At 40.1% G+C, this 25,171-nt stretch overlaps 2 protein-coding genes across 2 annotated transcripts; one reads left to right on the forward strand and one right to left on the reverse strand.

Moving 5' to 3' along the window:
- Positions 1-3,575: 3,575 nt before the first annotated feature.
- npm1a (nucleophosmin 1a) lies at positions 3,576-11,072 on the forward strand. Its single transcript, XM_087847168.1, has 11 exons — positions 3,576-3,723; positions 5,032-5,111; positions 5,354-5,473; positions 5,629-5,722; positions 5,833-5,948; positions 7,261-7,343; positions 9,103-9,163; positions 9,253-9,363; positions 9,487-9,597; positions 9,681-9,755; positions 10,028-11,072. The coding sequence occupies exons 1-11, from the start codon at positions 3,678-3,680 to the stop codon at positions 10,070-10,072; spliced, it is 942 nt and encodes a 313-aa protein (XP_087703294.1). The 5' UTR covers positions 3,576-3,677; the 3' UTR covers positions 10,073-11,072.
- Positions 11,073-12,993: 1,921 nt separating this feature from the next.
- LOC102788180 (claudin-7-A-like) lies at positions 12,994-16,690 on the reverse strand. The gene is made up of 4 exons (XM_006799478.3): positions 16,292-16,690; positions 14,311-14,475; positions 14,143-14,227; positions 12,994-14,044 (listed from the first exon to the last, which is right to left on the reverse strand). The coding sequence occupies exons 1-4, from the start codon at positions 16,512-16,514 to the stop codon at positions 13,876-13,878; spliced, it is 642 nt and encodes a 213-aa protein (XP_006799541.1). The 5' UTR covers positions 16,515-16,690; the 3' UTR covers positions 12,994-13,875.
- Between the last annotated feature and the right edge of the window lie 8,481 nt (positions 16,691-25,171).

Here is a 25,171-nt window from a genome sequence, read left to right on the forward strand (position 1 = left end):
CCGCCAAGGGAAAACACACAACTTTAAAACTGTATAATTAAAATATAATTTATTATATTTTAAAAAGTGTAAAATGAATTAAAATAACCCTGGCCAGGGAACAACACAATAAAAATCAATAAAACACAACATTAAAATCCGGTGGCGTCCGCCACGATATAAAAGTCACTAAAAAGTTAAAAAAAAATCCAGCGGAGCGGTGCAGGAGGGGAACCCGGCGGCGTCCTCGCCTTCCTTCCCACGTTCTGCGGCCCGGTGCGCCCGGGTGGGCAGAGCTCTCAACTCCGCCCGCCGCTTCTTTATAGCTGTCACTCAGTACCGGCCCGTCTCGACGCCTCCAATTCTCCACAGCCGCATACTCCGGTCTCGCGCTGCTGTAGCAATCGGCCACTCGCTCTGCGTCTCTCGATTGCCGGCGCTGTGTCTTCCTGCTCTGCCTGACGCCAAGCTCCACCAGCTTTTCCGGCTTGCAGGCGCCGCCGCCTGACACCACCTGCTTGCCGTCTCTCAAGCCTCTTTTTCCGAAAAAGTGTTCCTCAAGCCTTCTCTCGTGTGGTCTTCCAGGCCCTCTTATTGGCCTCCGGGACCTTCCAGGTGTGCTCAAGTTGGTAATTAGGTAGGGGCGGAGTCTTTCCAGGACAAGTCATCCAATAATATCAAAAAAAACATGCAATAAAACTCATAAAATATAAACAAATGTACAATATTAAAATATTAAAAACTATAAAACACAGCAAAACATGCATAGTAAAAAAACCTAAAAACTTGTCCCTTTCCACCCCGTGACATTCCCACATTGTGTGTCGAAGGTATCGGGAGAGAGCCTATAGTGTGGAGTTGTGGAAGCAGTCTGCAGTGTAGCTGCTTCATATGAGTAGTGTGGTCTCGTAGGCCTCAGCAGCAGTAAAGCTAGCTGCTGCTAGTGACAGGGTGAGCTTGTGGGCCCCTGGAAGTGCCTCCTCGTGGTGTGGAGTTTGTTTGGTTGTTGTGTTCTTTGTTATTGCAACCTTTTTCTTTTTCTAGTGTTATTGGTAAAATGGCGTTGCCAGCTCTTTATGTTAATTTTATCTATAATAAAAATTATTGTATTTACTCTGTTCTCCTTTCATTCTGTTCTGTTACCAGTCCCCACACACACCCCTAGACCTTCATCGTGGGGACGTAACAAGTGTGAAAACTGTGTGAATCATATGCCATGACATTTGCAAGTCCTCAGACTTGAAGCTGTTTTGGTCATGTTAATTAGCTTCTTTTTTTTTTCTCTCTTCTTACCAATCTGTATTCATTTAGCTCAACTATTCAAACTGTGGGGAAATATCTGAAAAAAAGATTTTTGGTGAAGAAATTGCCCATCTATCAACTATTTGCTGCTAACTTCTTGGCATTTATATTTTGAGTACAGTTCTGTGCAAAATTTGAATTCTTAATCTTTCTTCATGGTGATCATAACATAACACTCTTAAAACTGTAGAGATGACAGTGGACTTCAAGAGACATCCCTGAACTCTGCCCCCCCCTTACCATATCAGACAGCCCTTTGTCGTCTGTGAAGATCTTCAAGTTCCTGGGTACCACCATCTCCCAGGACCTGAAGTGGGAGACCAACATCAACTCCATCCTCAAAAAGACCCAGCAGAGGATGTACTTCCTGAGACAACTGGGGAAGTACAGTCTTCCACAGGAGCTGCTAATCCAGTTCTACACTGTGGTCATTGTCTGTCCTGTGCTCCTCCATCACAGTCTGGTATGATGCAGCCACTAAACAGGACAGGAGCAGACTGCAGCGGACTGTACGGGCAGCAGAAAGGATCATCGGCGCCCCCCTGCCCTCCATCCAGGATCTGTACCTCTCAAGAACCAGGAAACGGGCAGGGAAAATCATCACAGACCCCTCACACCCTGGACACAGACTTTTTGATCTGCTGCCCTCTGGCAGACGGTACAGAAGCCTGCAGACCAGGACCACCCGACATAGGAACAGTTTCTTTCCCCTCGCCATCTCCCTTCTAAACAGTTGACCTGTCACACTGCTCCCACTGCCAGACTGCAACTGCCCCTTATGTACATTCTGTAGTATTCATTCCACCTCATTCATTTCTGTATTTTATGTATATAAGTTTAGATTAGTTATTTATAGTTGGTTTACACAGCTTTGTGTATGTATGTGTACGCATGTGTAATGTATATATAGACGTGTGTGTGTGTGTGTGTGTTTGTGTGATTTACATTGCTGTGCTTGAGAGCCACCGTCTACTGGAACCAAATTCCTTGTATGTGCCTGCACATATACTTGGCCAATAAACACGATTCTGATTCTGATCAGAGTCTTAGTACTCATATTTGCATTCCAAATTTAATCAATTTTGACAAGATCCCAGCATCGAGCCCAAAACATGGCAAAGCTTTCATCATGTTTTACATATGGCTGTAGAGTCACTGTTGGGTCTCCACATGTGAAATTTCAGGTTTGTATCAATCACTCCATAAGACCTGTTGCCACAGATTTTCAGTCCAGTTCTTCTGTAACTCTGCACACCTAAAACTGCTATCCCCGTTTCACTTTCCTGAGATTAATGAAGCATCAACAAACAGCAGTTAGATCAACTGAACGGTTAGATGCATTGTTCAGGTCCTGTGTCAGGCCTTTGTTGGATTTCTTTTTCTACTTTTTACTTTCAAATAGTGTTGATATGCAGGAGATAATTTTTTTAGACCTGCCACTTCTTTTGTCCTTCACTTTATGTCTTTAAGGACACACTGCACACCATACCACAATATGTTTTTGGCTAATAGCTCTTTAGGGATTACCTTGTGATGCAAAAATATTGTTTTATGCCTATCAAACTGTGTTGTCTTCGGAATTTCTCATAGATTGACCCAGAAAAAGGAAACAAGTGATGTGATTTTTCGACGGGCTACTAGCAAAAAAGTGCTTAAAGAGACTATTTAAAATTGTTTCTTTAAATTGGTTCAAGGTTCATCCTTTGAGTTATGTGTCCTAATTCAATCATTCTTGAATGACTGATAGATCAGTGTTGAGTGGCTTAACAAATAAAAAATTACTTTTTAATACTTTATTATTGTAGGGTCTTTCCATTACAGTATAAAACACCTTGTTGTTGCTGCAATTTGGCATTACATAAATAAAATTGACAACAAGTCAATGTTCAACATGAAACTTCTCCAGAAGAAGATACACAGAAAAAGAATACAAGAAAGGCCGGCTACTTGGAAGTAAACTATAAAGAAATAAGGAAGAGCTCGAGACTTTTTCACACTGCTGACACCTACAGACAGATTTCCAGCGACAGAAGAACATAATAGGTTTGATGGAATCGTAAAATTAAAGGTTTATGTAAAGAAAACATCTTAAATGACTGTAGTATGCTTTCGGAAAGAAATGAAGGACTATAACGTTGAGCCGTATTTCAAAATGACCGTAATTCCTAACAGTCAATGCGCGTTTACACTTTTCCAACACAAACCATGGAGCTAGCTTTAAGACGCTCTGTGCAGCGGTCCTGTAGGTGGCGGTGTGGGCTGATTTTTTCACTCCGTGCCTCATTGAGAAAAGAAGAAGAGCGGGAGCGCTGTAGCACGTTAGTTAGTGGCTGCTGGTACCATTTGGTTATTCTTCTACAGCATATAAGGAGTTTGTCAGCGTCCTCGTCTCAAACATGAACGGGCTAAATGAACCAATGGCACCACAAACCTTCCTTTACGGTGAGAGCACGACTTTGTTTTATGTGTGACTTGAGGTTGTTTTATATTCTGTGTTCTCGTGTTTTTTTTGGCGTTAGCAACAGAAAAAAATTACACGTAGCATGCTTAGCTGCACGTGCCTTCTTCCAGACGAAGACAGTGGACCTGTTTGCACTTAAAACATTTAAAATGTCTTGTGGTGTCGGTTGTTATGAGTCGTGGCAGGAGGTTGAATGAGTCTTGCTGAGCTGCTGTGCTCCAGACCACTTTGCCACACACGTGCTTGGTTATCAACATGGCGGCCCCCGTGATTTATTAACAGAGTTGATATCTGATCAGTTTCTTTAAACAAAGAGTTAACGCTGCTGTTCTATTGAAGCACCTGCTTTTTTTTAGATAAACTGTCCCGTTGAAGCTCTTCTTCGAGCTGACAGTTTTCTGCTGGCCGGGGAAATTGGTCTCAACGTGGCTTCAAACACACGCGGACCGCGTTGACCTCCCCTTCCTGCAACTGCATATAAGAACTGTTAGAAGCCACCCCAGATCTTAAAGAGTGTTTCTATTCTTCATCTGTCGCTCTGCTCCCCTTACTCACTAAAATTTAACCTATTCTTTTAGGGTGGATCCTTCAGACACGGTTACAGTGTACTGTTTTAATGTTGCAAATTCTGAGGTGGTTCTAAAAGAGCAAGAGCTAAATGTCTTTTTCACACAGAAACCAAGCCAAATCGTCCTAATTTGATAATAGACTGTCTCCAGATTGATGATGCTTGTCCAAAGCTCTGCAATTCGCTTTTAACCCAGGTTAATTGAAATGTCATACCTGTAGAGCAGGGGTGTCGAACTCCAGGTCTCAATGGCCGGTGTCCTGCAGGTTTCAGATATCACCCTGGGTCAACACACTTGAATCAAAGTTCATTACCAGGCCTCTGGAGAACTTCAAAACATGTTGAGGAGGTAATTTAGCCATTTAAATCAGCTGTGTTCGATCAAGGACACATCTAAAACCTGCAGGACACCGGCCCTCGAGGCCTGGAGTTTGACACCTGTGCTGTAGAGGATGCATATTGGAATATTAACATGGCACGTGTCTTTGCTAGGTGTTTCAGAACTTTAGCATAAGTTTTGATGAAGTGATTTTCACTTCTCCCCCTTCTTCATTTGAGGGGAATTCCTGCTGTTGCCATGTGGCAATGTTCACCCCTTGTTCTGTAGGGCTCCCTCTTGTGTGCAGCTTATATGTAGCGCTTTACACCTAAGTGATTGGTTCTACTCATTTTCTACTTTTGTATTCTTTTAAAATTAATTTTATTTTAATCTCTTCATCAGGGTGTGTGCTGGAAGCTGGAAAGGAAGTGGTCTTCAATCCTGACGACGATGACTTGGAGCATCAGCTGGATCTGAGGATGGTGCGTGTCTTTCATGCAGTTTGTTCATCCCTGTATACTTGAAGCTGTTACCACACAGTGTAGAAAATGTAGTGAAAACTTACACAAAATGTCATTGTGTCCCACACACTGAGCACATTGCTTGTGGTTGTGTGAGGAGAATGATGCAGCCAAGTGGTACAGTGAATACCAAATCGTTGGTTAATATTTTCAGTTTGAAATTTCCCACCACCAAAACATCAAATGTTCTGTTGTGTCTATAGGTGTGTGTGGACCCCAGCACAAAAGATGAACTTCATATGGTGGAGGTAGAAGGGCAGGACGCAGAGGGTCAGAAGGTCAAGGCAGTTCTGGTTTCACTTAAGCCCTCTACCTTGCCAAGTGTAAGTAAACGTTCTGCTTGAAAACACACCTTGGCGACCAAATTATTTTATGCTTTATTCTTCCTTAGCCTCACATGTAGGGGCTTCTGTGCTGCCTCAGGAAAAACTGCTGTATAGTTTTGCAGCAGCTGGCTTATTTGTGTGGTTTGCTGCAGGCATGTCTTGGCGGCTACACAATCACACCCCCAGCAGTTTTTCGCCTGAAGGCAGGTTCTGGTCCGATCCATATCAGTGGACAGCACCTTGTCAGTGAGTATTCATAATTCAGAGAATGTGGCGATAACCCTCACACAATCAAGACTCCTCATAGCAGACGGAGTAGTTTTTGATTATAAATTTCTTGTAAATTGCCCCCGCAGTGATGGATGCAGATCAGTCTTTTGATGAAGACGATGAGGATGATGATGAAGAGGAGGAGGAAGATGTCAAAACATCAAAGAAAAGGCCTGCCACTTCCCCTGCTGCAAAGTCTCAGGTTTGTTTGTGTTTTTGTTTTTTTTTTTTTTTTTTTTTTTTTTTTTTTAATTGGTTTCAGTTAGGGCTGGGCGATATGGCCTAAAATCCATATCACGTTATAATTTGAAGCACGTGCGGTAACAATATATATCACGATATATTCTTTTCTTCTGTATAATGTATTTTTCACACTAAGGCACACTTAAAATCCTTTAATTTTCTCAAAAATCAAGAGTGTGCCTTATGTATGAATTCTGGTTGTGCTTACTGACCTCGAACCGATTTTGGCGAATCTGTTAAATGTTTTAGTACAACTTTGGTAAGCCGCACTGCTTGATGGATTGTCAGAGTATTACGGCTGCCGTAGTGAGGAGCTTCGTGGAGTAATCTGGGTCCAAAACTCCATCTCCTTCAGGTCCCAAAGTCAAACGAATACTGAGAGTTAAACGGTCTAAATTCTTTCATCTTTAATTAAATCATCAGCGTTGCTGCTTTATCGGGTGTAACAATTAAGTTTTGCATCCATGAAAACAGAATTTATTGAATTTAACGGAGTTAGAAGTTAACAGGAAGTTAGCTTGCTAGTTTACACCTAAACATGACATACCATGTTCTGACAGATTTTTGAAACTAATTAAAAAGTACAGCTCTGCTATCACTCCCAACATAAATGAAGACAGAAAACTAAACAGCAGTGGCGTTTGCAGGGTTACTGAAGTTGGACTACCTGGTATATTATGATGTGCTACGTGATTGCTAGCAACACAGCTATGTTAGCATAACATTAGCACAGTGAAGCTGGAGGATGAACGCCAACTTTTTTCCACTCGATAAAAGTTAACGTGAGATATTCTGGTGGTTAGGGACAAATGCAATCGCATAGCAGGATGCTATACACGGGCCAAACTTCAGTCAGGAGAGAGACAACTGAGATTATTCATCCACAATACGAGGTTAGTTATTAATATACTGCAACAACATGGAAATAGAGCAGCTGGGAGAGAATTCAACATTAATGAATCAATGTTACGGAAGTGGAGGAAGTGCAGTTTTTGGCTTTCCCCGTATATCAAAAGTGCTTCATCTCTTTGCTATGACTGTCGGCATAATTTGCAGATGATAATGGTTTTAGCCGCTGCAATGCTTTCGACCAAAACAGGCACAGGTTGATGACATCAACATGCGCTATCGCGATAGAGCGATATAGTCAAAATCTCTATCGTTGGCCAAATTTATATAGTTTCTATCGTATATCGCCCACCCCTAGTTTCAGTATAAAGTGTGAACTTGTCGCTGTAAATCACATGACTGACTTTTAATCTCATACACAGAAAAAGATGAAAATGGAGGTGGAGGAAGATGATGATGATGAGGAAGACGATGATGATGAGGACGATGAAGATGAGGAGGATGAGTGAGTGTCTGACCACACAAATGCTGTGAAGTCCTTAAGTTGCCGTCCTCATGCGAACAGATGGTAGCTTTACATCTTTCCTCCTCCTGCCTTTTGAAGAGCCAATGACTGTAGGAGATCAGTTGTTAAAGATGGCCAGCTCTGGGCAAAGCGTTATTTCATATTTGCGTCACTGCATTGCTGGTAAAAGAACATACCTCTGCTCATCTTACCGCCAGCATGTGTAGCAGGCTTTTGTTGAAAATGACCCCTTTTTTTTCCCAACCAACTCAAATTGTGAAAATAAAATTCATAGCAAAGGTCAGATGGCTTTTGAACACTTGTTCTGTCATGTTTTATAAGAGCTCATTTGTTACTCGCTAATAGCGTGGAAATAATGCTTAATGGAGCTTGCTTCATAACATGATAAAAGCAAAACAATCTAAAACTGGTTATATTTGTAGCCATGACAGTGTGCATAGTAGTTACTGATATTTTGAAACTAGGGAAAAAGTTTTGTGGTCCATGTCAGACAAAACCAAACCATGTCCATGCTACAGAGGTAGCCCTTCGTAAGACTGTGTGATATGACCAAAATCTCATATCCAGATATAAGACATTTATCGTCCTGACAACAATATCACAAAAATCCTACGTATTCTGTGATTCTCGGGCAACTTGACTTGCAAGAAATGTTTTCAGCTGGGTGTCGTATACCTGGAGTTGAGTATTAGATAAGTTGAAACAGCCACAATTTTCTTGAGTATCTATTACATGTTGTGCTACAGGGAAAAGCCTGTTCTAAGGTGTTTTGTTTTGGGGTTTTTTTGTTTTTTTTAATAGCAACTGACGGCTCTTTTTAGCTTCTCGTCCGTAAACACTCTGCATACTATTTCACGGGTTTCCGTTTATTTTGAAAAATCTCAACAGGATATTCACCTTCATTGTGAAAGGTTTATGGGGGGTAAACAAGCGGATGGTGGAGCAATTGTTGTTGCTAACGACAACGCATAAAAGCAGTTGCTTGTCTGTCCATAGTGTGGTTATTTTAATATAGGAGAAGGAGAGAACTTTAAGAAATTAGCCACTACAGTGACCATCAAAAGTCCAACTTAACTGAATGCAACCATCTGGTACAATTATAGCTACTCTGAACTATGCAATTTATGAAAACTATGCAGCCCATTCAGCAACTGAAGAATTTGAAAGTAAATTAAAACAAAATATAATTTTACATTAAATAAAAAAGTTTTAAACTTAATTAAAATAAAACCGGTCTTCAATTAAAATAAGGAAACTGTCATGTTTATTGCTGCCAAAAAAGAGTTAAACACATTTGGACAGTGAAGGAATGTCAGGATTCTTGCTCAGAAAAAGGATCAACATGTCAGAGCACAAAAACCTTTTTTGTAACAAATATCGATTTCTGCTGTCCCTGTATCGATACATTATTAGCAAACAAAATATCACAATACTACACAGTATTGATTTTTTTTTTTTTTTTTTTTTTTTTCTCCCCACCCCTAGTTTTCATATCATCATCTGATATCATTATATCGAACAGCCCTACTCCCTCACTCCTCCCTCATGTAAATGGCTACAGTGCCTTATGACTTGTGTGCATCTTTAAGTTGCATTTCTCTACTGGGATGGTGAGGACAACAGTTTGGAGCACTGTTGCTTTTAATCAAGCTTTGACCTTGCTGCAGGCAAGAGGTCAATTTGAAAAAGAAAAAAAAAAGTTGAACTGCTGTTGCTTTAATCTTTCTCATTTCTTCAGGGATGATGATGATGAAGCTGATGACGACGAGGAGAGCATTGAAGAAGAATCGCCCGTTAAGGCAAGCAGATATCTTTATCGCGGAGTTTTAAATTGAAGCTTAATTTACACATGCTCACTCTGCAACTGACAGCTGCCCATTTGTTACAGGCCAAGGCAGCTCCAGCCAAACCTACACCATCCAAACAGACGCCATCCAAACCCAAAGCACCTGCCCAGAATGGCAAGAGTTCAAAACCGAACACTCCAGCCAAAAACCAGGTAACAATGGTTTACATGAGCAAGAATGGCGAGCAAAGGCAAATATAATATTTAAAAATTAAATTCAACACTTCTAATGTCTAGACTTTAATTTATTTTTATTTATTTTTTTGCCCAATGTAGGAAAAGACACCTAAAGGAAAAGGTGACAAGTCTCCCAAAACCCCACCAACTCCTAAAGGACCTTTGAGTGTGCCAGAGATCAAAGCCAAGATGATGGAGGCAGTGAAAAAGGTTTGTTCTTGGATGTCCTTTGAATCTGTTTGGCATGATTAAAGTTGCAAATTGATTACATTTGTTTATATTTTTCCTTATAGGGAGTAACGTTACCTAAAGCCCAGCCCAAGTTTGAGAACTTTGTGAAGCATGGTCACAAGGTCACAGAGCCCAAGGTATACAACAAATTTCTATTGCCTGCTATTATAGCATTCTTTCTTAGATTATTGTGAAAATGTAGCTACTGGCCGTAATTTGATTTAAATGGAGGCGGTGTACTGGCATTTATTTGTCACGCCACTAGGGGGCATCAAAGTCCAAATATTCCAATCATAAGTAAGGAGGAAGTTGTGTTGCAGTAAATGGGAGACCATGTTGCATGAACCTGCTGTTTTTGACAACAATTTAAGTCAGCTGTTTTTATATATTTTTTTTTTCTTCTCCTCAGGTCATTGCAGAGCTGTGGAAGTGGAGGCAGGCATTGAAGGAATAACAGACGTTGCAGTTTTATCTATTTTTATAACTTGTTTATGCCCATAGCACCTCTTAAACCCTCTGAAGCCAAACTGAGTGCCTCACACTTGTCCTTAAATCGCTCTTTACATATAGTCCACTTCAATTTGCCCTCCTGGATGAAGAGATTGGAAAGGTAGTGATGGGCGGTGGCTGTGCAGTGCTGGTGCATAGTCCACCTCCATCACCCTTTTGTAAGAGCACAGGGTTTAGGTTTTTTGGTTTTTGTTTTTTTATTGTTGTTTTTTTTTTTTTTTTTTTTTTAAATAAATCTTCGCATTGTTTTAAAGTTATAATTTCTGGCACCAGATAGTGGAGGATGTTATGTTGTTTCTTTATCTTATATATTTTTTTTTTTTTTTTTTTTTTTAGTCCCCACTTTGGTAAGTTTGATATGTTCTTATTAAGAAACAGTTAAAATACACCTATTACACAATTTAAAAACAAATACAAGCTTCAACAGGGATCTAATACTGAAAATATTCAGTGAAGTTTGTTTGGGTTAGTATAATTAAGAACAGGAACACGTGTCACTCTTTCTAGAACATTGTTTTAGATTTGTTGCATCATAATCCTGTGACTGCAATTTCTCTCCTTTCAAAGCGTGTTGGCGATGTATTTTTACCGTCCAAGGGGAAACGATTCAGCCAATCGGTTTGGGCAACAAACCTAGAAGTGGAGTAATAACACATTTCAGCTCTGTGAAACTGTTTGCTCTGTGTTGCCATGCCTACTGACAGCCCAGTGGCCAAAGGTTACATGCTCAGTAACTGTATGTGTGAGTTAATTTGCAAATGAATTGTGTAATGTTTCATAGAACTTTCTACTGGTATCAAGTTTGAAGATGCAGTTTGACCAACTGTGGTTATTCTGTTCTCGGTGCATGAGGCCTGTTAAAATAAGACCATTCCATGCTGTCAAGTTTTTACGACTTTTCAACAGACTGTCCCTCAATTGATAAAATAAAATAATAAATGTTTCTTTCTGTTATTGTTTATTTAAAATCAGGTTTCTGAGCTATTACAACATTCCTCTTGGTGTTTCATTGACAGAAGGGATGAGACTGGCAAACAACAAAATCAAGTGTTTCCATGTGACCTTTGAACAAATAACTTTTTATAGGTGTTTTGTCATCTGACAAAGGAACCATTTTACAGAAATGCAGATGGGCTCTAAAGTTCTCTTTTTAATGCTGTTAAATGCCAAGGCCACTTTAGTGTACGCTGGCCACGTTTCTAAGCAAGATCCTTTTGATTTTGTTTTATCAAGCCACTATAAAGAACCCCTCCGGTGTCAGCACATTTTACTCAAATATTCAGATGTGCTGCAGCAACCTGCAAATGGCTTACCCTGTGAATGATTGTGCAGCTTAAAAGGGAACCTTCACCCCCACATTAAGTTTACATATTTTACTGGTTATCTAGATTCTTCGCATAAGCTGCCTGTTATGGGAGATGTTAAGCATCTGCCTTCCCTTGATTATAATGGTAATTGGTACAGGATGTGTTTTGTTTTGTTTTAATAAAAGGAAAAAAAATGCAGTTTCATGCGGTAAGTACATCTTTGCTGAACCACACCTGCCAACTCACACTGCAGAGGGAAGTGTGACAATGGGCTCGTGGTCATGCTTTAAACACTGATGGCTTCCCTCTTCTGGTGTGTGGATGTAGTTCAGTAGAAGTACGGTTAATGTTGTTTTATAACAAGGTTTATAGATTTATTTTTTTTACATTTTGAGTCCCACAAGGTTGATCCTGATGTATTAAAGAAAGGGTACACATGCCTATGCCTAAACAATGCAGGTGGGTAAATAGCTCTGTGAGTTGAACTGTTCCTATAACACAAGAAGCCTTGCGCAAGAGACCCTGTTTATTTAACAAGTATTATGTATCAATGTGGCTTTCTATTATGTGTATAGTAAAAGTTCCTTCAATTCAGCGTGGTACGTTTCTGATTAGCAGTGCTATCTGGCTGATTAGAGTAGGGGATGTATGGTGTTCAGAATTTAGACAAATGTTTTCCAACTTTAAAAACAAAATGGATTCCACATGAACGCATCTGTTATATATGACAATAAACCAAAAGCAATTGAATTGAATCTTACAGGACAAGACAATAGATGTTTCTTTTTTTGAGGCTGTGGGACACTGGCAGAGAGGCGTTAAAGGTTTGACCCTTCTAAGAAAAAACAGTATCATAAGTAGGTTTATGATCTGGCCTGGAGGGAGGAAAGAGTAATGATTAGAGAATGGCAGGCAGAATAAGAAAAGGAGATCTAGAGCAAGACACTTCAGCCTCATAAACGGCGAGGATACATATATATATATATATACATATAGATATATATACATAGATATAGATATATACATAGATATAGATATATATAGGGAGATACACACCACTAGGTGGCATTAAAGGCAAAGCAAAGCAGCCAGCTAAATGATGTGTGAAGGAAGGAAGATGGCTTCCCTTTAGAGGGAGAACTGTGTGGCCTTCATGATTTCAGCCTCCTCAATAAGAAATTTATCTGCAGCTGGAGTCTGATGTCTCCACTGCAATACTGCTAAATGCTAGAACCATGCATGTGTAACGCAAAGGGGTTCAGATATCTTACAGCACAAGCTGGCTTCTGCGCACCATTACATGAAGTACAACACATGTGCATTCTAATCAAATACGAACTTTTCCAAGCCAACACAGCTCTTTTATATTTCAGTTTTCTCAGCCAGTTTACGGTTAGACTGTTTGAAGTGCATTTCCCCTCCATATTTTCATTGTCTTCATTTTGAGATGGCACAAATCTAAAAGCCAGAAATTCTTTCCATTTTTAATGTACAACACCAATTTACAAATAAAAAAAGCAAAACAAAAAAGAATCTTTTTTAAAAACTGAAAATTTATTGTATGCAACAGATATTGTGACAAAACAAAAAAAAACAATAGTAATCAAGACAGAAAGTCAAAGACAAGGTCACAACATTTCTCAGCAAAACACTAGAAATTTAGAAAAATCTGTATTTGTAGTTCCAAATTCACTCCTGCAAATGATTAAAAACAAACAAAAACTATAATAGTTTGTGGTTGTACGATTTGTGTGTTTACACAGGGGAAACAAAATGTGTAATATTGGTAGCACAGAGCTTCTCATCTTGGATGGCAGATTAAATATTTGTTTGTTTTTTTTAATTTATTTTGGGGGGGGTGGGATTTGTTGCCCAATTGTTGACATTGTTGGCAACTTGACCCACTATGCTCCCTCATGTGTTATGGCACTCTCTGAAGGCAGCAGCAAGATAACAACACAGCCACATGCCAATGAGAAGAATTTGGTTTGGGGGGGGGGATTTGCTTACAACTGGCACGCCCTAAAGCTCTTCAGACACCAAAGTGCATTGCAGAGGTTCACTGAACCAAACCTGTAACTGATCTAAAGGGTCTACTGCCACTGTCACAGTACAGCATTTTGGCAGAATGAGGCACGACTGACATAGTACGTGGGTGGTGGTGTGGTGTACATTATATAAGCACGCAAGCAGTAGGTACAGATCCAGACAAAACAAAGCCAATAATCTTGGTCTCAGGTAAACAGCCATCATTTAAAATATTTTACTGGATTTAATAAAATAGAGTAACATCACAGGTTAGTACTGGCAAAACTAAAATACAAAATAAAAAGTGAGGTCTCCACCTCCTGCGATACATCTTTGCAATGCTTCAATCTCTGAGTTGGACGAGTGTAAATGTTAAAGTGTTCCTTCAGCCTCAAACCAGGAACGTTCCTGTTCATACATAATCCTTGTTGCTACCACTGGATCTGGGGTTGGAGATGGGATACTTTGGTCCACTTTGACGCCCTTTGCTTTTTGGACAGCTTGCTGCCAGAATGCCGCCTCCCACAACGGTCAGGAACGCACCAGCCCAGGCAATGAAGATGGCAGCACCGAACTCATACCTAGAAAAAAAAGTTAGTCAGTCAAACAGATGAACTATGCCAAGATGACTCGATATTCAGAGTACACAAAGGTCAGTTTGAGATCGTAATGTACATACTTAGTGTTGACAGGGGTAAAGGGATTGTAGAAGGCCCGGATGATGTCATTCGCATACCAAGAGCAGGCAACAATGGCACACAAAGCTGTGGCAGAATAAACAACATTATTCAAACTGTTAACCTCTTAAAATAAATAAATAATTAAAGACAACCAAGTCGCTCTTTACCTCCAATCAAGATAATAATTCCACCACCCATTGCAGTGCGAGACTTGCGCACTTTGTCATCTCCGCCACAGTTGGTACACTTCATTCCCATGCAAGCTACACCCAGACCAGCCAGCGTTACAATAATGCTCACAATCATGAGGGCGCGGGTTGCCTGAAGGGCACCTGGTTTAAAAAAACAAAAAAAACAAACGCACACAAGGGCCAGGGTTAAACCATCAGTTAATGTGACAAACATGAAGCACTCTGTAATATGTTACATGGAATACAAGGGTGTGGTGACAGGCTGTAGGATTTATTACCGTGAATCTAAAAGGAGGTAAAAAGAAAACAGTAAGCAAAACAGCAGCATTTTCCTGCAGCAATTTATTGGTAACTATACTAAGCTGTCACTTATATTTGCAGACTTATGTGTTTAGATTTTCAATGTGGAAGAAGGTGGTGGAAATACAGACACAAACACACAACAGAGAGACCTGTCTCTTGTGTCTCACTGCCACTCCCTATAACAACGACACACAGAAACTGGCTCTACCCGGAAGTCTAACAAAGCTCGAAGGGGAGGGGTTGGGGGTTGGGGGGTTGGGAGCCTGGCAGTACATGCGTGAAAGTCTGAAACAGGTCTAACCAGGTTTCAGGTTTCATTTCAGGAAGACGCTCTCAACCTCAGGCACTAACAGGTCGCTTTTTAAGCAGGTGCACACTTTGTTTAACAAAAAACAAAAACCCCACCATCTGACAGAATCTGGGTTTCACTAAAAATCAGACAGCGAGCTCAGAAACGACTTGTTGGCACTTCTGAATTAGTGTTTTTCCTTCCCCAGTTTTGGTATCCATTGTTGGTAAAGAAATTTCAAGCATTCATTTCTGAACAACAGGCCATTATTTACTCACTTGCTCCATATCTAACCACCAGGTTTAAATCACACAGTGTTTATCAGAGTTGGATTGGGTTCATGTTTGAAGAGGTGATATGGCACTGCCGCAGATATTTTAATCAAATGTTTTGACAAATAACACAAAAAAAAAAAAAAAAAAATCTGATACAGATGGGTTTGTGTTTGTTCATTGAAAGAAATTGTCTATGAACCATCAAGTGAATTAGCTATTCACAACTACAAGCTTTGTGATCTGTTCCAAAGTGACTTTCAGGCAGTTTGACCCCAGGGCACAGCTTTGATCAGCTGAATTTGAAGCACGGGAAATAAAGCTGCCGTGCTACTATTAACCTACTTTTGCCACTGAGAGATAAGAGCCATAAAGATGGTTGGAATACAACAGGAAGAACTCTTTGGTCAAAAAAAATGACCTAGACTTTACAGCTCCATGACCCAACTACACTTTTTTTGTTTTCCCCCTGGAATATAGTCGAAAAGGAGCTGCCATTGGGTGTTTGTTAGAAACATTTGTGGCTCTGCTCTATAGAGAAGGGTTTTGTATATGGCCTTCAGACATAGATGAGTAAATGGTGTCAAATAAACTCCCACACGGAAAGGTAAGCTCCACATGTGGGTGGGTGGGGGTGCTATATCATACAATGGTTTATAGGTAATCATTGCCAAGGTGTGCACAGACATTCCCGTGTGTAAAATAGAAGATAAGTTTAAACATTTGGCCCGTTAAAAGCCTTTATGAACCTGAGCTGCTCTGCGCAGGTGTAGCCTTCCTCGGTAGTTTAAACAGGAAAATTAAAGAACGACTGATTAAACCGGTTAGACCAGTTCTAGGAAACCAAGAACCAAGCTACAGACTGCGCCAAAAAGTTAACAGAAAGATTTAAAGTCTCTCTTTAAAGATTGCAAGTCACTTCCTACCAGACATTAAAATTTCCTCTTCTATCTTAAGAACAATGACAGTACAACAAGTTACCGCAGTATTCACAGTAAGCCTGCCGTTAAACTTTTAAACTATTTGGCCCATTACAGAGAGAAATTATGTGGACGCTCGTACTTAATTAAAAGCCATCAACTGTGTTACTTACCGTTGAGCTGCAGGATGGAGTCGTACACTTTACACTGCATTTGACCTGTGCTCTGGAACGCACAGGACATCCACAGTCCTTCGTACATGGAGATCGCAGTGATGATGTTGTCCCCGACGTAGGCAGACATCTTCCACTGGGGCATAATTGTACCAACTACGAGTCCAATCATACCCAGAAGAGCCAGGGCGAATCCCAGAATCTGAAGACCCGAGTTAGCCATTTCTACTTCTTCTCCCACTTGACTTTGAAACAACAAAGGACGCTGTTCACCTGTTCAGGTACTCCTCAAGACACAGACTTCTCTCTTCTTTAAAAAACAAGTCTGCTTCAGTGCGAGAAAAAAAACTGGCTCGTCTTTTGCTATCTAGCACGTTTTCCTTAGCTTTAAAAAATAAAGTTAGCAAACAACAGCTATATGATTTCTCGACGATTCCTCTCGCACCTGCTTGGCTACCGCACCTTGAATGGAGAGGGAATAACGGGAGCGAGCTTTTTTAGGCGGTTTCACAGATGGGCGGGGACGCGCACGTAGTTTCGTCTGCCGTAGCAGCGGACACCTGAAGTTTCATGATGTAAGTGTTTCCTGAACCAGACCACTGCGATGCCACGCATATGCCCATAAATAGTTTATGACAAACTGTACACATTACATATATGTATATTACAACTTCCTGTCCTGCGTTTGACACAGTGATAAGAAATACAGAAAGACACACGGGGAATTGTTTTACTGCTGTAAAATAGTGAGGTCTTTTAAATTGAACTGTTTCGACAGTCAAAATGAAGATTCTGGATAAATAGTTTTGTATTATTTATAATAAATTAACAATCATAAATTAACACATAATAAAATAATAATAAAAACTTAATTTTATGTTCAGCTATATATATTAAGATATTTTTAAGAAACCTTGACATGGTGAGAATGTGATAAACAACACAGTGCCGCAATTCTTACCACAGAAAGACGCTGAGTAAACGAAACCAATCAACAGTAACAACCACAACATTTCGCAGCACTTTCAGTTGTACTTTTGTGAACCAGTATTAAAATATTGCTATCCACTGAGCTGTACAGACAGCATCTGTTGGAGATAGATTTTTCTGACCAGAAAGAGTCTGCAGCTTCGGCCTTCTATAACGGGGCCATTCTGTTTTTGTTTTTGTTTTGTTTGTTTTTTTATTATATCTTTATTTGGAATGGACAAGAAAAATCCATCTGCATAGCAGTATATGAATAACATGGGAACAGAGTCCTTCCAGGTTTTTAGATTAAGTCCAGGAGAGCAAATGATAAACACAGTGATCAACAGGTGCATATTATCCTCCACTGGCTATTACTAGGAGAGTTGCTCACATGCTCTCCAGAAGGAGATACACAACACATTATATGGAACTATAAACACGAATTGGGGGATGCCCATGCTGCTGCCATGGTAAACAAATAAATAGACAATAGTAATATAAGTAAATTTTAAAAAAAGTGAATTAACAATGGTCAGAAATTAGATAAGTAGATTACAAAAATACAAGTAACAGTGAGATCAAGTGAAGTCAGCTCTTGTGGGGGTAATGAATAGGATCCAATTGTTCCAAATTTGGTAGAACTTGGCCTTTTGATTTCTTTACAGATATGACAGTTTTTTCATCCTAAATATCTCTAAAATGATCCCAAACCAGTCATCCAGAGTAAGCTGGACTGGGCTTAACCATCTTCTAGTAATTGTTTTTTTTTACTTGCCACCAAGAGTAATTGCGCCAACTTAATCTCACTCCTACGTTCCAGAAAAGGGACCAGACCCATGTATAAGACCTTAAAATCTAAAGGTATTTGAACGTTAAAGACTGCGCTTAAGGAGGCCTGGACACCTATCCAGAAATCTTTTTAACTTGGGACAGTCCAAAAAGACATGAAAATGGTTAGCAACAGTCGAGCCGCATTGTCTCCAGCATTGCATATGAGCCCCTTTATATCTCTCCTGATATGGTGTCTTGAAGTATCTAATAATATTCTTCCAGCCATGTTCCTTCCAGCTCATAGAACTGGATGTGGATCACTGGTAGCACCTAACATTTTCCCACTCCCCCACAGAAATAGCAATCTCTGATTCCCTTTCCCATTTATCTTTAGTGTATAAAGTGTTATCCTTGCTGGCACTAGAGAGAGCTTTGTATAGTTTAGAAATGGATTTAGTAGGGGTCATGGTTGTGGCATTTTTCAGGACAAATGTTGATTACCTTCTGCCAAACTTGGAGGGTGTGGGTTAGCCAGGGGTTCCCCAACTTTTCCAGCCGACACATTAGACCCTTATCTGCCATTACAGCTTGTAGAGGGAATCGGTCCAACAGGCTGGACTCCAGTTCCTTCCACCTAGCCGTGTATGTTTTGTTGCACCAATATAAGAGGGGGGTTATTTGAGCAGCATAAAAATAATTCCTGAGGCAGGGGATGGTAAATGGCCTGCATTTGTATAGCGCTTTTCTAGTCCTTAAGGACCCCAAAGCGCTTTACACTACATTCAGTCATTCACACACAGGCGATGGCAAGCTACATTGTAGCCACAGCTGCCCTGGGGCGCACTGACAGAGGCGAGGCTGCCAGACACAGGCGCCACCGGGCCCACCACCAGTAGGCAAACATGGGGTTAGTATCTTGCTCAATGGGGTTAGCATGCAGCCAGGAGGCAGCCTGGGATCGAACCACCGACCTTCTGATTAGTGGCTGACCTGCTCTGCCACCTGAGCTACAGCCACTCCAGGAGACCCAATCCTCCCTTTTCCTTGGGGAGCTGGAGGGTGGCATTCTGTTAAGCATTCATATTACTCTTTGCTGTATAAATAGTATTATAAGAATACAAACTGTCTTTCTTTTTTATTAGCCAAAATAAATTTCCAAAGTGGGAAGTGACAGTAACATACCTGGAAGTAATGTGGGAAATGACGTTTCATACAAATACCACAGTAACAATAATAAAAAGTTTATAAGTTTTGTGTGTGAGTGTTTTTGTTTGTTTATTTGTTTTTGAGACACATGGGTAAAACAGTATGATCACAAGCCATGTTAAAATTCACCTTCAAGACTATGAACTTACCTCAGTACTGTAATATTTAAAAATAATTATCAAATAATAAATAATTATTTAATTTTGTACCATCTGTCTTTGGGTATTTATATTCACTACATATGAATATTGCCAATACCATTGCCACCATCTCTGTTACATAAGTATTTTCCTAGATTCCTTTATCAAGCACATGTCTTACTGCTGGAATTATAGACAGAAAAAAAGTGAAGATCTGGGGAGTAATTCAGGAAGCTTAGACTGAGAGTGTTACACACCCTGAGGGTGAGTAACACGACCGTGTGCCTTTACCAATTCACAACAACAACATGAGTGTAGATGAGGAAATGCTGGAGATTTTAATGCGAGTTATCAGTCAGAAAGTCTATAGACATCCAGTACTTTGATTTATGTCATCGTCTTTCTTTTTTTTTTTTCAATAACTGGATTTTCATATTATTTAAATATGTACCTTACTGAGAAATCTGAATTTTGATTACATAGATATAATAAATCAATCTATATTTGATATAGAAAGAATGAAAAATAGGGCTCTCTTTCTCTTTTGACTTTTTTCTGTTTGCCAACTGTGTGGTAACAGTGGGCGCCAACTCAATCATCAGTCAAACAGGTTTTGTTAAGGATCTGCTAGAGTTGATGGAAAGCATAAAATTGTACATTCAAATGCAATTTCTATATACAAGTAAATCCGATAAGGCTAGGCACGTGGACTTCTTATTCCTGCTTTTGCGCCGGTGTGTAACATCTTAACAAAAAAGTAAATTGTAGAGCAGAGGTGTTCTACTATGAAACCGAGACTTTTCACTTTAAATCTGATGTCACCACTGTGAGTCATCATACAGAAAGTAAACGATAAATATTTTTGACTTGTCTCTTGAGTTTTGGTCAGTCACATGACTCATTCGACGCAGATGGCAGCAAACGGAACAACTAAAATGTTTTTATTTTGCTTCACAGGGCGTGTCCTTTCATCGGAAGTTTCGGGAGGATTGCCGGTAGATCTCTTATCTGTTGTTGGACAGATATATTAAACTTTCAATTTATCCATTACATTTTAGTTAACCGTAGTAAACGTAGCCACGTGCCCCACGTTCTGTGACAGTGAACTACGTCATGGGGGGGGGGGGGCACATGGCCTGGTAAATGGCCTGCATTTGTATAGCGCTTTGATTAAAGCCATCGCCTGACAAGCTCCCCTCCCCCACAACTCCCTCTCAAATTGTTAGTTGGTTGAGCCTAAACAACAGGCCATTTCCTCCTGTCGTTGGAAGATTTGAAAAGGAGAAGCTGGATGGAAGCCAGGGGTTTGAACAGGTTAGCTAATAAAAGAAAAACAAGCAAAGGGAGGGTGTGTTGCTTAAAAAGATTTACATAGGTACTGTTTTTTTTTAAAGCGGGAAAGTGAGTATATAACAACAGCGGAGGGACTGTGTATAACCAGTTTGGTAATTATTAGCAAATTGCACCAACCAGACAAGCAATCTGTCAAGTCAGTGGAAGCAGCTAGTTTTTATATATCCTAGTATGCCCCATCATTTGCCTACGATGCTCTTACAAGATTTAAAAAAAAAAAACCACACATACTCAAAAATGAAAGCAAAACTATGCAAGGGAACTTCATCTGATTCAAACTGATTTTATTTCTATGGAACATTTTACAAAAGCTCAGTGTCGAGCATGTTAAAAACACAAAATTGAACCGATGAAAGAAATAATAGGTTCATGTCTTTTAATCTGTATTTGCTCTACACGCTGAATTCTATGAATTGTGTCGATGGCCTTCAGATCTTTGGCTATACTTAAAAAAAAAAAATCTCCAATACCAAAAAGCAAGCAAACAAACAAAACGCTGATTGGCTGAATGACCATAAAATGGACTAAAATCGATCTTGGCACTGCAGTCAAGCTTTTACCAACATAGTGCTTATCACTCTTCTTCAACCTCTTGTTTTCACAGCTCGCTCCAAACAGTTTAACTGAAGTTAAAGCAGTAGGTGTAGATTTCAGACACCGGACACCGTGTTATACACCCCCATTCGACTGCTCCCTTCAGCTGAACATCTTTTTTATTCATTTGTGTTCATGAGAACGTGAAATTAGCAAAAGGCTTATTTAGAAAAAAAACTACTATAACATGTATTCAGCTGTTGTAATGCTTCTATCTCTAGGGTATGTGACTGGGCTGAAACACAATCCTAGCCTCTGGGGAGCATTGCGTCAGGAATTGCATCTGGTTTAAAAATTCAAATATACAGAACCGTCTACTGCAACAGACAGCAGTCCACTTTTTTGAGAAACAAAGGAGCAACCCAAAAAATGTTTTTAATGCATTTGTCGCCGTCATAACATGAAATCAAAGAAGCCTTATATAGAAAAAAAGGCTATAACATTGCAGTCAGCAGTTGAACAGACTCTCCTCTGCTGTGCACTCAAATGAAAAAAGAGGACAATATTTTCAAAAAGAGAATATTGTGCACTTCCACTCCTCAACTCCTCAATAGCACAGCTGAAATGTGCGTGAGTCCTAAAAATCATCAGAAACACAGCTGAATAAAAACCCTGAACATGTAAAATCTTGTGGTTTATACATTAATTCATTAAAAGGTGATTCAATGTGCATTTAAGCAGATTACTTCCTCAAGCCAAGGACACAGAAGTACCATGATATCACACAATAGTCATATCTCTCAATCTGAAACAGGAAAGAGGACCACAGACTGTTGATAGACGTAAGCAGGATCAACAGGGCTATATACTCTCTACTCACAATGAGCCAAATGTTGCAAAACTGATCGGACGGCGCAAATAGATATTGACCCAAACCGCACCGCCAAAGCAGCCCAAGAGATGGTCAAGTGTGGGATGTGATATTCTTCAATGGTCAAGTCAGTCACCTGATCTCAATCCAACAGATGATTTTGAGTTATTAAATACTAAAGTGAGATCTGCACCACAATGAAGCAGTAATTCAAGGTGGCTGCAGTAAAGTGAAGAAGTCTCAAGTGAATATTTGGTTATGATTTAAAAGAAATTAACATCTGTAAAATTATGTTAGGTTGTGGGTACTATGTATAAAAATTCCTAAACAGTTAATCCAATTTTTTTTTATCAATCACACCTTTATTGTTTGGTTTGTAATCCACATTACTGACCTCAGAATACATACAAACTAACCAAACAAGTTTTTGTAGTTTAGTTCGTTTTATAGAGCAACGTAAGGAAATAATTCACTGGAACTCTTTAAAATGAAACAAATACCTTTGAAATTTTAACATAGTTTCGAAAATTCTCTAATCACAGATTTTATAGTTTGCATGAAACCTCAGCATATCACGTAGGACTTTTCCTCATACAGTAATGACTCACCTGAAGTCTTTTTTTCCCAGAATTGTTCTTTATGATTCTTGGAAGCAGGATAAAGGACATAAGGTTACACAGGGGTGAAACAAATAGACATGCGAAGTGAAATGCTGCCATCTAATGGTTAAAGCAAATAGAACACAAAGCAGTTCTATACACAGCCATTTTAGCTTACTCTTTTACTAAAACATCCATGAGTATATGATGATGTTCATATATTTAGAGGAGCTTGAATATTTAAGGACACGATGTATGTTAGGGCTTCTTATATTCATCATTTAAAGTCATGGGGTCACATATACACAGGTAAAACAAATGGACGCTGTTGGGCCAATTTTAATCTTGATGATCACAAACTGTGTTTTATAAGCCTGCTTCTTATTTGCTATTTTCTAGCAAGCATTTTGGGAAAAAAATGAAAGAGCCAGCAGTCATTCCTGTTCCATAAAGCGGTGGAGAAATCAGCTATGATCTTAAACAAGATAGATACACAGCTGGAATGGCCCCTGCTTTTGCCTTCAGAACTGCCTAAATTTTTCATGGCATAGATTCAACAAGGTGCTGGAAACATCCCTGAGAGACGTACAGCTATGCACATCTTATTCCACCACATCTCAAAAGTGCGCAATTGGTGGCTGTGGAGACCATTTGAGTACAGTGAAATCACTGTCATGCTCAAGAAGCAGTTTGAGATGATTTGAGTTTTGTGACATAGGCTACTCGAAGCAGCCATCAGAAGATCAGTGCGCTGTGGTCATAACAGTACACAGGCAGGCTGTGGAGTTCAAATGATGCTCAAGCTGTAGTAAGGGGCCCAAAGAGAGGAAAGAAAATATCACCCACGCTATTACCCCCCCCCCCCCCCCCCCCCCCCAATGCCCCCACAATGGATCCATGCTTTTATGTTGTTTATGTAAAATTCTGACCATACAATCACAGTGTCACAACAGAAATGCAGACTCAATGCAACGTTTTTAAAAAATCTTCTATTGTCCAGTTTTGCATTGCAGGCTCAGTTTCCTGCTCTAAGCTGACCGGAGTAGTCTTCTGCTGCTATAACAATCTGCTTCTTCACAGATGGTCTTCTGAATAGCTTGGCTGTAATGAATGGTTGTGGTGGGCGTGGTCTGCGGTGCCGTGCGGACGCACCTGCATGGTACCCGCAAACACGCCCGCCTGTTAAAACACGGGGACCTCTGTCACCTCGCGCAGCTCCTCTGTAAATGCCGCCGCTCCCGGCTGGAGCAGCCCCTCGCGTGGCTCCTCTTCCTCCGGCTGGCGCAGACCTTCGCTCGCCTCGTCCGCCGCCTCAAATTGGAGCGGCTCCTCCACCACTCCCGGCAAGAGCAGCCCTTCACCCGGCTGTTCCTCCTCCTCCGGCAGGCGCGGACCCCCCGCACCCCTCGTCCATCACCTCCGGCTGCCGAGGTGCCCCACAATGGTTAACTGAGTTACTGTTACCTACTTTTCAGCTTGAAACAGTCTTGCCATTCTCCTCTGACCTCTAGCAACAACAAGACATTTTCACCCAGAGAACTGCTGCTTACTGGATAGTTTCTGACCATTCTCTATAAACCATAAAGATGGTTGTGTTGGACAATCTCAGCAGTGTTGGTCAAGTTACTTGAAAAAAGTAATCAGTAACTAATTACTGATTACTTCCCCAAAAGAGTAATCCCATTACTTTACTGATTACTTATTTTCAAGAGTAATTAATTACTTAGTTACTTAGTTACTTTTTAAAAACACGATTCATAACCTGAATAGGTGATAAAGCGATAGATCTTTCAGCCCAATTCTACTTTTTCTGCATAATCCATCATACAAAATGTAATCAAATGGAAAAGTCCCTTTTTAAAACTTGTTTTATTAGTTTTAATCTTTTACCTTTATGCATCAAGCAAAAATTTAATTATATGCAACATTCTCTGACTGGAAGAAATTTGTTTAATATTTAAACCTATTTTCTGCACATTCCAGCACATAAAATATATTTTTTGTTGTGTTTACACTCACTCTTTCAAATAGGTGCAAGTAAAACACAGCAGAAAATAAATAAAGTCAAAGACTAGCGGTCCTTTTGCTCTATTTTCACCTGTAAAGCAGGAGTTGGGTAGGCGGAGGTTTACCCTGGTGCAGGTGTGCCGCAGCGGTCAGTGGAAGAATCCGCGAGTTTCTCTGTGAATTTCCCATTACGTCGTAGCGCACTCGGTGCTTGCTTGGAAGTTTAGGGGTTTTTTTTTTCGCTGTAAAAAGAAGTTTTCTTCCCACGCACAGCGGACACTAATGTTTTTGTCACTTTTTATGGAATCAAACTTAAAATAAGGTCAGTACTTCCACGCTTTAAACGCTGCACGCTCATACTCTCTCCCGCACTGATACATTATCCATTGTTGATCTGCACACAGCTGTTGTCACGAACGTCGCACTTGCT

The sequence above is a fragment of the Neolamprologus brichardi genome, chromosome 10 (genome assembly GCF_056152115.1).
Source record: "Neolamprologus brichardi isolate AB-2024 chromosome 10, ASM5615211v1, whole genome shotgun sequence".
Classification (NCBI taxonomy): domain Eukaryota; kingdom Metazoa; phylum Chordata; class Actinopteri; order Cichliformes; family Cichlidae; genus Neolamprologus; species Neolamprologus brichardi.